Below are 15,012 nucleotides of genomic sequence, written 5' to 3' on the forward strand. Positions count from 1 at the left end.
GTTAAAAAGCAAAGATGTCACTTGGAGGCCCAAGGTGAGCCTGGCCCACGCCATGGTATTTTCAATCATACCATATTCATGCAAAATGTGGATACTAAAGAAGACCAAAGACGAACAGATGACTGAAATGATGGTGGCAAATAATCCTGAGGCTTCAGGGGCTGTCAGAGAACCAACAAGTCCTTCCTGGAATGCGTGCCACCGGAGTGCTCCTTACGCGTGTAATTTTAGGACGGTGACATTCTAGCTTAGATACGCCAGACCTGTGACCAGGACGGGCCAGCCCCTAAAAAGGACATCTTCCCTGGAAACATAGAGAGGGTCAGTGAAAAAGAGGAACATGCCCCATGACATGGTCTGACATGTGCTCCAACAACAGGTTCAAAAAGCACCGCAGTGACAATGAGGACGGGACAGAACCGGCTCTGATCCTGTTGTACACACAGGGTTACCAGCTTGCTGGTACCTGTAACACCAAACGGAATAAACCGTATCCTTCTCCGGAACGTAGTACAATTGTCTGATAATAATAACTGATCAGCTCTGCTTCAGTAAAGGGGGCAGAAAAGACCAGAAGGGGCTAATTTTAGACTAGGCCTTCTATTTACAAATAGATCTGAGCCATGGGTTTGGGCCAGCCCTCTAGCTCAAGACCACTGTGGCCATTTTCCAGCGGGCCACCCCCAGGCATGACAAACAAGAGGGGTCAGAGATCAGCACGGGCGAAGGGCCAACTTTCCTCAGTCAGAAGCTCCCCACAAAGTCGGCTGTTCAGACACATCATTTCACCACACAGACGCAGCGACAAACGGTACAAAGCCAAGGAGAAGCCGCCGCTTCACGTGGGAGGACCTCTGGGCTGATACTCCAAGAGACGGATGCTTCTCAGGCCTGCCTTTGGTAGCCGAGGGTCCGGAGTTAGTCAGTCCTTCCTGGCCAACTTACTTTCATTAGCTCTTCAGTGACCTGACTGATGTGGGAGAAGCAATTCCTCTGGCTCTCTGAAGACACCCTGAGGTGTGACAGGAGGTCTCGAAGGTGACAACCTTCTCACCCTGCCAGCTCGCTGAGTCAGGTTAGAAGGTGGCGAAGGGTCTCTGATGATAAAGGATTAGTTCACCTTAGGACACCTCTCTCTCTAACCTCCAAGATGACAATTCGCTGACAATAATCAAGAAATACAAAACCAACCAACCAACCAACCAACCGCGCCAAGAACCTGAAGGCCTGGACATGCGGGGACTTTCCACGGCGTGTCTGCCAGGCACCAGGGCTGGGAAGGAAATGGGTCTCTCCTAGTTCTCCCCACTCGACCAGCATTCTGTGTACCCCACAACAGAGCAACAGAACAGAGAGGGGCAGCCCCTTTCTCAGCGGGCATGGCGTTTATGTAACAAGAAAAACCATGTAAATTCACTTGTGCCTAAGCGTTCTGAAAGATTAGCACCGTATTTGACACTTGGGTTCTGTAAGCCTGAGAATGAGAAATCCAATGGGTATGAAGAACCCCTCTAGTGGGCCTGACTCGATCTCTCCAGGAGCTAAGACGGCCTCTTCTGAATGAAGCGTCTCAGAGGCTACAGCTCGTGGTCTGCCACCAGGAGGTGCCTGTAACTGGGCTGCGACACGCTGTCTGTTCTGCCAGTGGTGCCACGGCCTCTCGGGGGAGCCCTGTCTGCTGGGGACTTTGGTTGCTCTCTCTCCGTTAAATCCTGCTTCCTCGCACTTCTGGGGTAATCATTTCATTCTTACAAACACTGCATTTTACAGCTGTTGGCTTATGAGTCACCAGGAGAAATTGTCCAGTTCCTTTTGGGGCTGAGTGAGCTGTGAGGAAGATTCTTGGGAATAACCACAGAACTATTTTTCAGGTTCTTCCGTACATTCCCTAAAACGCCACGTTCAGAGGGTCTATTAATGGCAAATTAATAGTGATGCATAGCACAGACACCAGTTCTTTGAATGTTGTATACTTTTCACACAATCTTCACATTTTTAACTTCTACAACAGCCTTTTAAGGGTGTGTATTTTTCTTTTTAATAGAAAAGTATGATATAAAGGATGTTGTTGTTGCTAAGTGCTGTCGAGTTGAAGGCGACTCATAGCGACCCTGTGAACAAACATCTTCAACACTTGTGTGACTTTCATCCTTTCTCCAAGTTCATAGGGTTTCTGGAGGATATAAAGGATAGGTGGAGGGAGAAAAAAACCTGAGATACATGTGGCAAGATTTGTTTTTGTCTAAAAGTAAACAAGAGGCCAGTACACACTGGTTTTTCAGGCTCTCAGAGAAAATCTAGTCACCATTTCAGAGGCAGACAAAACGGGGACCAGAGAGGTGGAGGTCCCAGAGCTGCTCTGTGGAAACATGGAACTAGAATTCACATCTTCTAAAGTTTGGCTTACTTTCAATTACACTCCAATGCCAGAAAGCTCACTGTATCTGGAGGCAAGCATGAGCTTCAGGCTGTGGAGATGAACTGCCTTTCTGGGGGTTAAATATTAAAGGCAGAGGGATTCTCATGGAGGGAGAGGGTGCGGAGGTGGAGAAGCCATGGAAAAGGAGAGTCAGTGAGCCTGGCCTCTCCAGGAAAGCTCAACAGAGCTGATCTATGCAGGAATTAGAATTCAGAGGAGAAAACAAAGAGGAAAGGGTGAGGTGAGAGATCTAAGGTAGCAAATAGGAAAAGAAAAAGGGAATTGAGTAATGGAAAAAGAGAGAGAGAGAGAGAGACAGAGAGAGAGAGAGAGAGAGAAATGGCAGGAAGAGGTCTCAAACAAACCACCGAACATTTTGTGGACACAATCCACGGTGAGCCCTCCTGATCACAGACGGCCGTCAGCCACGGCTTCCACGTTTCGTGGAGGCTGCAGTCTGTTCTCCCCCAGCACCTTCACAAATTCAAAAGGACCGAGTCACCGGCACAATTTCCTACAGCACCTGGATTTTCCTTGGCAGTTTCCTACTCAAACTCCCAACTCCTCTGACCTTATTTAACTTATGAGCTCATAGACACAGGCAAGAAAAAAAAACACACTTAAAAAAATACAACAAAGTTTTTCTTTGCCGGTAACAAGCCCTATCTTCATATAAAACCTCCAGATATTAAGATCAACATCAGGCAATGCAGTAAGTCAACACTCTTAAAAACCAGGCTTCATTAAATTCTGACTCACCCTCACAGGTGAGGGAGAGAAGCGGAGTTGTTAACTATCCACGTGCCGGGTCAGCCAATCCTTTCCAACTTTCTGGCCTGCCTGTAACACACTCTTTCCACGGGGCTCAAGGAGTGGTTTCACTTTCTAATCAGACTACTTTCAAATGAAAACTCACCTAATCTGTAAAATGCACAAGCCCGGTCTGAGATTTCACCAGGCTGCACGTACGAGCGACCCACAGGGTTCCCAGGAAAAAAGCATCACTGTCTCTGGTCCCTTGCAGCTCTGCTTCTTACATGCAGTCCAGATGGGGAAGGAAGGGTCTGCATTATTGACCAAGGGCTCCTCCTCACATCAACATTTTACCAAGAGAACTTCATCCGGTTTCCACTGGGTTAAAATATTTCTCCACGTCTGCCACGTAATTTTTCACAAGCCTACTTTTTAAATTATCTCCAAATCAATGTCTAAAAAAATGAGTTCACTTGCATTTCACCTCAAATTCCAGTCTTCCTATCTTTAAATTCAGCCTGTTAGTTCTACTGCAGAAAGAATAGAGGGACACACACGGACGGACGGACACACACACACACACACACACACACACACACACACACACAGCTATCTAGAATCAAAGGCTTCTCTATCAAGTACTTCCTGTCTTGGACTCGTTAAGCATTGTTGGTGATGGCAGAAATGCACTGAGTCACCTCAAGGATACAGAGACTCTAGTGTGGCTCCCACCCAAGTCTTTACTGTATGAAAAGCAAAGATGGCCAGTCTGTGATCTAAGCACAGGGTGAACAAGCCATGTGTGGACTAAGAGCTACCTGTATTGCACTCTTCTCCACAGAGAAAGCACAACAGTGAAACATCAGAGCACACACTCGACACTCACAAGGAAAAGCTATTTATGTTTCCTAAACTATAAGAGAGATTAGGTCAGCAAAATAAGCAAAACGGCCTTGGGAAGTGATAAGGTGACACGATAGCCGATACGACATGTAAGTGAATGACTGCTTAGACCCGGAGACCTCTCAATACACAGGATGCTCCTTGTTCAGTACCACTTCTCGCAAAGCCTTCAACATAACTGACACCATCTCAGTCCATCTTCATTTTCCACAGTCCTGCCTTTCAATTTTTCTCTGCCTACATGCCTTTTACCTGTGCTTTCTAGCATGCCTTACAAAATGGAATGTGTTCATAAAAAAAATTTATCATTTATTTGTGAAGTGATAGTTTTAAAATGAATGAATGTGATCATATACTTACCTCATCCCATTCTAAAAGGTAGTTGGTGATTTTTGAACCATTGTCAACTGGTGCCTACAAAAATGATGACAAAATGAGATTATAAAAAGATGTCCCAGGCACAATAATTAAGAGATAAGAACAGTCTCCTCCCAGGCCTGTGTTATCCACTCCCAAGAAAAAACTGGATTTCCTTGGACAAATATTATCACAAACCACTCAACAGAATGCAACCAGAGTGTCCCCACTATTAAAAGATCACTCCCCGGAGTTCTACCTGCCTTCCCTCACCATCTCTATGCTTACACCTCTGTAGGACTTTACCTCCTGTGGGGAGGAACTTAGTAGAGGCAACTCTAGATTGCAGAGGCGAAGGAGAGAGAGGGCAGCTTACATGCACAGGCCCTGTGCTCAGGGGGTTTCTGAAGGTGACACAGGGAGGGTCCTTAGACTAGCGTGTGCATTTTATACTTCCTTCCACCTGATCTTACTTATTGAAGGGTTTAAAACTAGAAAGGCATTTAAGAGTTTCCTATTTTAGAAAATGAGGAAAACTAGAATCATCTGTGTAGGTTACCATCTCCGGTGGTCTAGTGAGAAAGGCGTGGTTGCCGTGGCAACCCACCAACTGCTCTTGTGAGAGGAAGACGGGTGACCTCCTGGCAGGTTATTTACAGCCTCTGGAAACCTGCTCGAGGGCCAGCTACCAGTCGATCCCGCCTCGATGGCAACGAGCTTTTTGAATAGTGCTTCACATGTTAACAAAATGAAGTTTCAACAGAGGTTCTGAATAAGGAAAATGCGAGTAGAGGACTCTACAGAAAGTCTCTGAGGTGTTGGCCTTGCCAGAATGGGCCGTCACCTTGGTCCCTGGCGACCTGGTAGTGAACTTTAGAAAAACACTGAAGGTGGGGGAACAGGAAGATCAACAGCGTGGCGTCTACTATTTCAGAGCCGTGCCTGGGCCTGGCTCTTCCCAGAAGGGCAGTCAACTGGAACCAGCAAAAGGCAGCAGAGTTGACCAGAGTAGGATCGCTTGAAGCTTCACATCAACGTCAAAATTTTGAATTCTAAGAATGGATGGATCTGTGAAATAACGGGAGATTCGATATGCAAATCACCTCGTAAAGTAGTGGCTGTCTCTGTGTCCATACACAGGCAGACACAGACACACACATTTGTGGGTGAGTGATGGGTTAGCCAGCGAGTAGTAGCTATTGCTAGTAAATTATCACCAGGGGCTCCTCAGAAAATGCTGCTTAAATCAATCAAGAAACTTTAATCATCTTCTCCCTCCTATTTATTTCAGACTCAGCCCCTTAAAGCCTCAATCTCAGATCAGAAGTCAGTGCTCAGGTTTTTGGATCGAGAACTTGGGAGATGTGTGCAATGAAGGTCCTGAATAAGTGACAGCATCAAAGAACTTATTTCTAAGATAAGACTTCTACTTAATGATGGCACCCAGATTCCTCTTAAAAAGTGTTCAGTAGATTCCTCAAAGACAGTGTCGCTTACAAATCAAATCTAATGTCACAAGTTGTGTTTAACACCTATCAACCCGATAAGACAGAATAAAACTGCCCTAAGGGGTTTTCAAGATTGTTGCTTTTGTGGGAGCCAGAGAGCCTAAGCCTTTTCTTTTGAGCGGCTGGAAGGTTAACTGCCGTGAGCAACTGAGTGTTTTAATCACTGTGCTACCAGTGCGCCTTTTCTGTCACATAATTAGGTCCTAAATCCTCGTGGGGAGGGCATAGCCGTCTGTGCTGCTCAGATCTCCACTGTTACTGAGGACTCTGGAGGCGTGGAAGGACTTCTCTGTAGCATTCCCAGAACAATTCCCTGTCCCCGGGGCCTCACCTGGACAACTCTGCTCTAAAACTTCGAACCAAAACTAAATCCTGAAGATTTTCCCATGACTGGATAGAATAAGACCATGTTTCTGATTCATAATTAAACAAAGGAAACAAAGAAAACATGAAACATTTTCCCAGTGAGAAGAAAATCAGGAGGAATTCGACCTGAGATCTGAATTCATCCAGGTTTCAAACAAAGGCTGTATCAGTGATTCCCAACTTTAAGTTTCTAAGACCCTGGGGCTCCTCTGAGAATCTTAAGATTGCTTATGGTTTTCAAACAAAAGCAATTTTAATGATTTCCTTCAAAAGAGGTATATTTACATATGTAGATATAGGGCATGTTTTTAAATAGGCATATAAATATTTACTCTCCAAAGAATTAAACAATGACTAGTTTGGCGTTAATTCTGAGAAGGTGGGGAATCACTGACCTGTGTTATCCCTGGAAGCCAGGAAGGAAAATAAAATAGTTCAGTTTCTAAGCCAGTTTCAACTTTGCCTTTGTCCATATAACACACTCAGGCTGGCTCTTGGCTAGAACACAGCTGCCCCATCAGAACTAAGCCCACGCTTTGCTGCTAACCATTGTTCTCAAGTCTCACATCATTCGCAAAGAAATGTGACCCTCTTGTTTACAAATAAAGACAAAATATTTCTTCCCATTGAAATATTTCTTTCATTACTGAACAGACCTCTCTAACCCTCTTGTTTCTTTCAGACATTATTGTGTCCTTGCAAACTATCAAAAGCTTTGGAACTCTTGATCTCCCTAACTATGCAGATTTTGAAGATATGACATAAAAGGAACGTATTTTACTTTTGAAGAACCTTTTAAACTATCAGTATAAATAATTACTGTGGAGATTGACAATATAACCCTCCATTCTTCTGCAAACAGGTTGTTAAGTGCCGTGGAGTCCTAGACCACTCATAGCGCCCCTATGAATGAAAGTCCTCAACACGTGCGTACTTTCATCATTTCTCCAGGTTCATAGGGTTTCCGGCTATTAGCCACGACTAATAAGTGAATGTCCCAACTAAAGGGATGTCAAGTGAGATGCTCCTGCAATGATTAGTGGAAGCTGTAAACGGCACTGCAGGAAAGCTCTAAGTCAGCCCTCTTCTACAATTATCTACTCTGACTTTCATAAAGTCCAATCTGTGGAAATTAACAAAGTATTAAAGTAGATTAGAAAACGAAACATTCCAGCAGAGCTTTAAATAGTCTTTCATTTAGGTCAGGACTGAAACAAGGTAACAGCATTATAAACCTACCTGATTTCTAAAATCTTTCTCTACAAAACTTTTACTGAGGTCCTCACATGTTTGTGACAGCATCAGAAAACACACTGTGGGTATTTAAGTATGTATAATCACTTATAAAATACTGCTTAGACAGGAAATTTACCAACTCCCTCTGCAAAGAGGGAAAGCCCAATTTCACAGTTCCCTCTTCCCATCCTGTTGCCCACATGTAACAGAAACGGCAAATTCTGACACTGTAAAATATCTGTTTCACATAGCGACTATGTTGAAACGCAAACGCTATCACAGAGCCGCCCCAGCGTAACACAAAGGCTTGCAATGGTTACAGACGGACAGTGGCTTCAGGCTGCTACTGAAGCGTGAGCTACCCACCTTCCACTGCAGGGTGAGAGAACTCTTGCTCCTGTGTGCCAACTTAGGTGGCAACGGGCACTCGGGGGCACAGCTGTGGGTGGTGAAGCTAACCGGCTCGGAGCAGGAGCCCTTTACGGAATTGTACATGGCATAGACCCTGAAAAGAAAACAGACACACAGAGTCAGGGGCAGTGGCCAATCCCAGAAGACTTTGATATTCCCCCCCCCACACCCCCAACTCAGTTTTATTCCAGGACTTTGTAAAAAGAACAGAACGTCTTGTCCAGTCAACGTCATGACTCCTATCTGCTAGTAAATATAGTTGGCACTAAATATAGCTGGTACGACGGAGTCAATTCCAAGCTGTGGTGATTTTGTGCATGTTAAGAGTACGGTCATGGTTTGTAGGGTTTTCAATAGCTTGGATTTTAGAAATGTGTTAGTAAAACATTTCTGCATGGTGCATTTGAGGGGGACTCAAACGTCCAACATTTCAGGCAGCAACAGAGCATGTTAATTTAGATGTGAGAATCTCCCTAGCCTCAATGTGCTCCACTTAACCGGCCAGAACCTTCTGGTCTTTTAAGACTGAACAGGATCTACTGGCTGGAAAGGAACTTTCTAAAAAACTTAAAGTAGTCTCCAAATATACATTCTAGAGTCCAACAAGGGCACCTGGGGAAAATGAAATGACTTCACCTCTCAAATCCTTACATTTTACCTGAAAAGATAAAAGCAGAGTTAAGAGTTGGATGAAAATGGGCAAAGTGCAGTGACGAGAGTCCACAGACTATGTGTGTGTGGTAAATCTCATCTGTGCTGTGGTATCCATGGCTGTGTGGTAAAGCTCTGTTTGCTTGATCCGGATCCTGCATGTGACTCATCAAACTCTCACCTCTGGTTCTTTGGACTGGAGCTAGTGGTCTGCCATGTGTCGTATCAGTGCTGGACTTGTCACCTGATCTGCTGATCTTGGATACACCAGCCTCTGTGGCAGAGTCTGAAAAAGCATCTAGCCTGCTATCTGCCCTGCAGACATGAGGCAGTTCCACAGAATAACAATCTCTCACCTCCTCTCATGTGTTTATCTATCTCTGTATGATACATACATATGACAATTCAAAACACCATGACAAATATCTATGTCATCTATATCTATAGCTACCAATTTATATCTGTCATCTATCACCTATCTATCTATCATCCATCTATCTATCCATCTATCCATCTATCTATCTATCTATCTATCTATCTATCTATCTATCTATCTATCTATCTATCTATCTATCTATCATGTATTAAAGCTTTGTTAGTTTTGTGTGTGTACAGAACTCAGCCTAAGACTAGGTTATAATCCCTACTAAAGGCCAGTATTTCAATTTCATTTTCCACAAGCAAGCTTGCATTATGTGCATAACACAGGCTATTAATAAGTCTTTTAAAGCCTGGTGCCATGTTCTTCTTCATATAGTCCAGTTCCTCGGATTATTGGCTCAGCATACAGATTGAGTAAGCACAGCGAAAGGCTACAATACTTGAGATACATGTACAGTAACTTCTTGTTCTCGTCAAATGACTATCTTTAGGTTCTGCACATGCAAAATGAAGCATTCTGGTCCTCTTATTTCTGACAATGAGACCCATGGCTTGTCAGGATTCACACAGTCGAGTGACTGATTGCCCCACTTCAGACAGAAAGAAATGGGGAGCCAGAGAAGTGAGGTCAGTGTTGGAAAGTCACGTAGCTGGAAAGGCAGATCTGCTCAGCTCCGAGTCTGTAACCACTGTGCTTTCTTGCTCGACCTGCAATTAAATTTCTTCAAATGTCTCCAATTAATTTCCTCTCCCTTCACTCAGTGAAAGCAAAATTGTTGTTATGTGCCGTCGAGTCGCTTGCGACTCCTAGCGACCCTATGTACAACAGCTCTTAACCCTGCTCTATCCTGTGCCAATCGCACTGCCTCTGACACACACATCCCGATTACCCCAGTCACTGAATCAATCCACCTCATAGAGGGCCTTCCCCTCCTGTGCTGTCCCTCCACCCTCCCAAGCATGATGTCCCTCTCCAAGGACCTGTCCCTCCTTGCAACATGCCCAAAGTATGTCAGACGAAGCCCCAGAATCCTCGCCTCCAAGGAGCAGCCCGGTTTAACCCTCTCCAGGATGAATCTGTTTGTTTTCTTGGCAGTCCATAGTAACTAGTTAGTATTATGGAAAAATGTTGGTGTTGCTGTTATGTGGCACTGAGTCACGTACACCCATGGAGACTCCAAGAATAACTGATATGAATCCGGTCCCTGTCCTGTGCCAGCCACCCTCTTCATCCCTGAAATATTCCAGCACATTGTGGGAGTCACTGCGTAGACCCACCTGGCTGAGAGTCTTCCTCTCTTTTACTGACACTCCACCTTTCCAAGCACCTTGTCCCTCTCCAAGAAACAGCCTCTCCTAACATGCTCCAAATACGTGAGACAAATATGGAAAAACTGATCTTTTTTCTGTTGTCTGACTTGCAACCGCTCTCAAGAAAGATGAATTGTTCATCACATACTCACAATTATTTTTTTTTAAACAGAGCTAACAGACATGTAAAGTTTCCATTAAAAAGAGATAATGTGAATTTGTGCAAATCTTACTCACTGACAATGGAGAAGGGCTATATTGCATTAATGCCAAAGAAACAATCTTTATAATTATGATGGTAGAGGAACAATGTTTATAATGACCGGGGTCTCTACCCCAGGCAAACAAGACAGACTTGTGTACTCACGGCAAGTGTAAAAAGCAGGTTTGCCAGAGCAGAGGGACAGTCAAAGTGAGGGAAGCCCTCACAGAGATGGGTTAACACAACAACCGTATTAACCAGCAAAGATCCTGAATGCGGTGCACAGCCAAGGTTGCCATGGTTTTGAGCCTACTAGATGGCAACTGAAACAACAACAAAACGGCGGCACAGAAAAATATACAACTCCAGTGGGAGATGCAGCGAGATCGTTTCCACTTGTCAAGACAGGCTCCCCGGGAGTATGTTCCTTAACATGAATCATCAGACAATATTCCAGACATGGGCAGGGCTCCAGCCTGAGCTCTGACAGATAAGCATTTGCCAGCTGGTGGCTCATGGGCTGAAGGGGGCCCAAAGATGTATGTGTTTATGTAGCAAACAGAATGTTGGGTTTTCTCCCCCCAATATTATGAGTTCTGTGATCGAGGCAACAATGACCATCACATGCTCCAACTGAAAGACCACGCTGCTCCCTAGAAAGTCTTCTTGATCCAGAAATGGAATGTGGGTCTGATTAAGTCTCCTTCCTCGGCCTTTTACAGGAAGTCCAGGGGTCAGATGAGTGTTTTAAAGCAACACCAGGACAGAGTGATGCAATCAGCCAAATCACACTGAGAGACGCTACACAAAGGGGGTGGAAAAGCATCACCCCAACAAGCAAACCGGAAGTAAGCAAGGATGGAGGGGCACCTTAAACACCGGAAGAAACGTATCAAGAGACAGCAACCAATTAGAATGCTCAGCTCCCATTTGAATTCCAATTAGAACTAAATGAAAAAAAGAAGAGATTCAATTTGGGGACAATGAATGGGAATCATCTCTAGATATTAAGACATGAATTTTAAGAAGATATTAGGAAAAGGGTTTTGGATATATATATATATATATGTGTGTGTGTGTGTGTTTGTGTGTGTGTGTGTGACTGATATGTTTATAACCATGGTCAAAAGACAGGGGGGTAGGGTGGGGGTGGCATGGGGAGCGGTCCTTATCTTAGAGAGACCTTCTGAAATACTGGTGAAATTAGATGATATCTACACTTCAAAATAACTGGGGGGGGGGAGGGAAGAAGAAATAAGTGAAGCTTTTGAGTACTTGAGATCCCACTAATCTATTCTGAATATCAATGAAATGTTAAAAAAGAAATTTAAAATAAAAACTAATTACACATACATATATATTCACCCAATCCCTATACACACACAAAACTTCTTGAGATCTCTCATTTCATTCACGAAGGGGGTGAAAAAGCATCACCCCAATAAGTAAATCGGAAGTAAGCCCCTTTTGACTTCTCTTTTCTAAACTGGAAGTTCAAGAACATGTTGGTGTACTGTGTGATACACGGGAATTACTCCCTCACCATCTCTCAGTGGCTAATACTCAAGTGTATGCTGCAAGGTCAAAGGGACGCACTTGAAAGAAACAGCAGAACTCTCTCTCGGTGGAGCAAAGGAGGAAGAGCTGTTCTCCGGCACCAGTGTGCAGAATAAGGGGAAATGAATGCGCTTCTCTACCCACAAGGCCCCCTTCGTGACTCCTTTCCCTACCTGCTTTCTGGGTCTACCAGTTGGTGTGTAGACATGGCTGTCTAATTACTATCTAATCCCAGGTCAGAGGAAGTTCCTGTCCCCTCTCCTGATGTGAACTTGGACATGCCTGGAGGGGGTCTAACCCTGTGAGTGGGACCCTACTGCAGGGAATCAAGACTGGTGAGGAGGTGAATATTCTTTTCACCCCTGACCTGCTTACTAAGAAACACATGCCTGTTGGTAAGACCATTAGCAGTGTCTAGTCTACGCTCAGCTCCAAACCTTCCTTTATCATGAACTTGCAAACAGAGTGCCTTTGCAGGAGCAGTGCGCCGTGTTGCCAGGTTTTAATGACGGAGCAGAGCTGGGAGAAGTTCTCCCCCTTACAGAGGGTGGGTGCTACCCTACCCAGTTCTCCAGAGACCCCGTCCCTCCCTATGTCTCCACTGCACTGCACTTGCTCTCTTCACTTCATGCACTGAAGGTCCTAGTTCCAGTCCAGTCTGTATTTCAGTCTGTAATCACCAGCATCATTTTATAGGTATGGGCTATATTAACAAGGTCTAGGTCCTGGATATGCACAAAATAGTGGGTACCAAAAATTAACCTGGGGAAGACACTAGGGCAAAGGAAGAAGGCAATGTGTCTGCAAAATGCTAGCAGACTGCAGTTTGTTTTCTGGGGAGAGGCAAATCTGGACTCTGTCAAAAATGCTCTGCTTCTTAATGAGATCCTTGGAGTTAGAAACTCGTACTTCCTGGGCTACAAAAAATATGCAGTCTTGGAGGCGGACTCAAAATCAAACCAAACCCACTGCCACTGAGCCAATATCAGCCCCCAGTGACTTTACAGAACAGAGCTGAACTGCCTATAAGCTTTCTGTGGCAAGGACTCTTTATAGAAGTAGACTGCTTCTTCTTTTTTTTTTTTTCTTATGGAACAGCTGATGAATTTGAACTGCCAGCGTTTGGGTTAGCAGCCAAGTTCTTTAACCACTCAGCTACCAGGGATCCGTGGGAGGATGATAAGTCGACAATTGCACTGTAAACAATTCAGCTGTAATTCACTCTCCATCAGGCTTTCGGTGATCATAAATCTTTACAAGAGGAGACAGCCCAGGGTGGAGACACTGAGGACGTGGAGACAGCGAGGAGACCACAGCGTGGAGAAGGGCTTGACCAGCTGTACGCTAAGCCAACAGAGCAACTTAGGAAAGATGACAGGGGACATAAAGCTTTAAAAACAAACCCTGATCCAGTGACAAACTGAGGCAGGTGAAAATGAACAGCTACGTGGACCAAAGGGAACTCTTGTCTTTGTGGCTTTGTCTTGAAATTCAATGTCCAAGTTTTATTTCAGTTAAGGGACACTGGTTTGGACACTACTAAAGGTTGACAAGAGCTGGTTATTAAACAGGAAGTAACAGAGTACAGGTATAGTGACTGTCTTGTTAGGGGGCTCTGGTGGCCCCGTGGTAAGGAGCGGAGCTGTCAGCCCAGGGTGGGTGGTTAGAACGCACCAAGAACCCGGCAGTAGGAAGATGGGCAATCTCCTCCGGCTTTTTACCGCCTCTGAAAAGCGGCTGGAAGGCTAAAACTATGTATGAGTCAGTTCCAACCCCAGAGCACCTAACCACAACATTTCTATTTTTACCAATAATAATTATCCAGCTAAGAAAGTCTCAAGAAGACAGGGTGATTATAGGCATAGATCAATAGTAATTAAATATATAAAATAAAAATGTATATAAAAGATTGACTCAAACACAATGTACATGCATGAAACATAATGTACGTGAATGTTTGCATGCAAACCAATACAATATTTTAAAAAAAAGGAAAGTCTCCAGAAGGGCTGCAATGCTTTAAAGAACGCTGATTCTCTTTTCAGATGGCAAACTCAGTTCTCCCCTAAATACTACCACATGATAAGAAGATCTAGGGATTGGATTTATTTTTCAGAAAATGGTCTAATTTATTTTATATTTAAACTTGGAAAAAAAGACATACTATTCTAAAAGGTAGAATTAATCTGGTGCTGGCTTTACACTTTGTTTTAGTTTAGAGACTGGCTAAGATGCTTATGGAAGAGGTGCCCCAGGATTTCAGAATTACGCCTCCAACTTCCCCCAGCACATCTGTAACCCACTCCACTCTGAGCCACGATTTCTGGTCAGTAACACCTATTTCATAATCCTGCGCTGCGCTGCTCAGCCATATTTTGGAAATGTTTCACCACAAAATATTTCTGGGAAATATTATTGCATGATTTCATCTCTGGGCAACTTCTTTCTCAAACTATTTATGCCAATGCTGGAAAATCACACATCACAACTTTTGCCTGAAAATGCTTATCCATTACTCACATTTCTGATTATCCAACCACTGATAATTTTCAAATCCGACTCCACAGTAAAATGGTTATCTTAATTCCATTATTAACTATGAAACGACCAATTATATATTCAATAGGTAGAGAAAAACGACTAAAGTTTATGTGTAAGTATGTATGCATATTTATGTACTGAATTTTTCATACCCATTCAATATTGATTGTCAACATCAAGAAAACAAAGGTTCTTATCACTGAGCCAATTTTAAGTACCATGATGGATGGAGATTTGAGACTGTCAATAATTTCAGCTTGTCCAGGTCTACAAGGAGCATTCTTGGGACCAGCAGCCAAGAAATCAAAAGGCAAGATGCCCCTGATCCTGGCCCTGGTCTTTGCAATTACTTGCTGTGCATCACAGAGCTGGACAGTGACTAAGGATGACAGAAGAAGAATTGACGCCTTTTGAGT

General features: G+C 44.1%; 1 protein-coding gene across 2 annotated transcripts in view; it reads right to left on the reverse strand.

Moving 5' to 3' along the window:
* The window catches only part of FNDC3B (fibronectin type III domain containing 3B), a 406,030-nt gene that overhangs the window by 67,606 nt on the left and 323,412 nt on the right, over positions 1 to 15,012 (reverse strand). For both annotated transcript variants that reach the window (XM_006890351.1, XM_006890350.1), the window contains 2 exons: positions 7,909 to 8,047; positions 4,436 to 4,489 (listed from right to left, as the gene is read on the reverse strand). In XM_006890351.1, the coding sequence (XP_006890413.1) occupies positions 4,436 to 4,489; positions 7,909 to 8,047 (193 nt within the window). The remainder of the gene's footprint in view (positions 1 to 4,435; positions 4,490 to 7,908; positions 8,048 to 15,012) is intronic.

The sequence above is a fragment of the Elephantulus edwardii genome, unplaced genomic scaffold, assembly GCF_000299155.1.
Source record: "Elephantulus edwardii isolate Elephantulus edwardi_28Jun2011 unplaced genomic scaffold, EleEdw1.0 scaffold00088, whole genome shotgun sequence".
Taxonomy (NCBI): domain Eukaryota; kingdom Metazoa; phylum Chordata; class Mammalia; order Macroscelidea; family Macroscelididae; genus Elephantulus; species Elephantulus edwardii.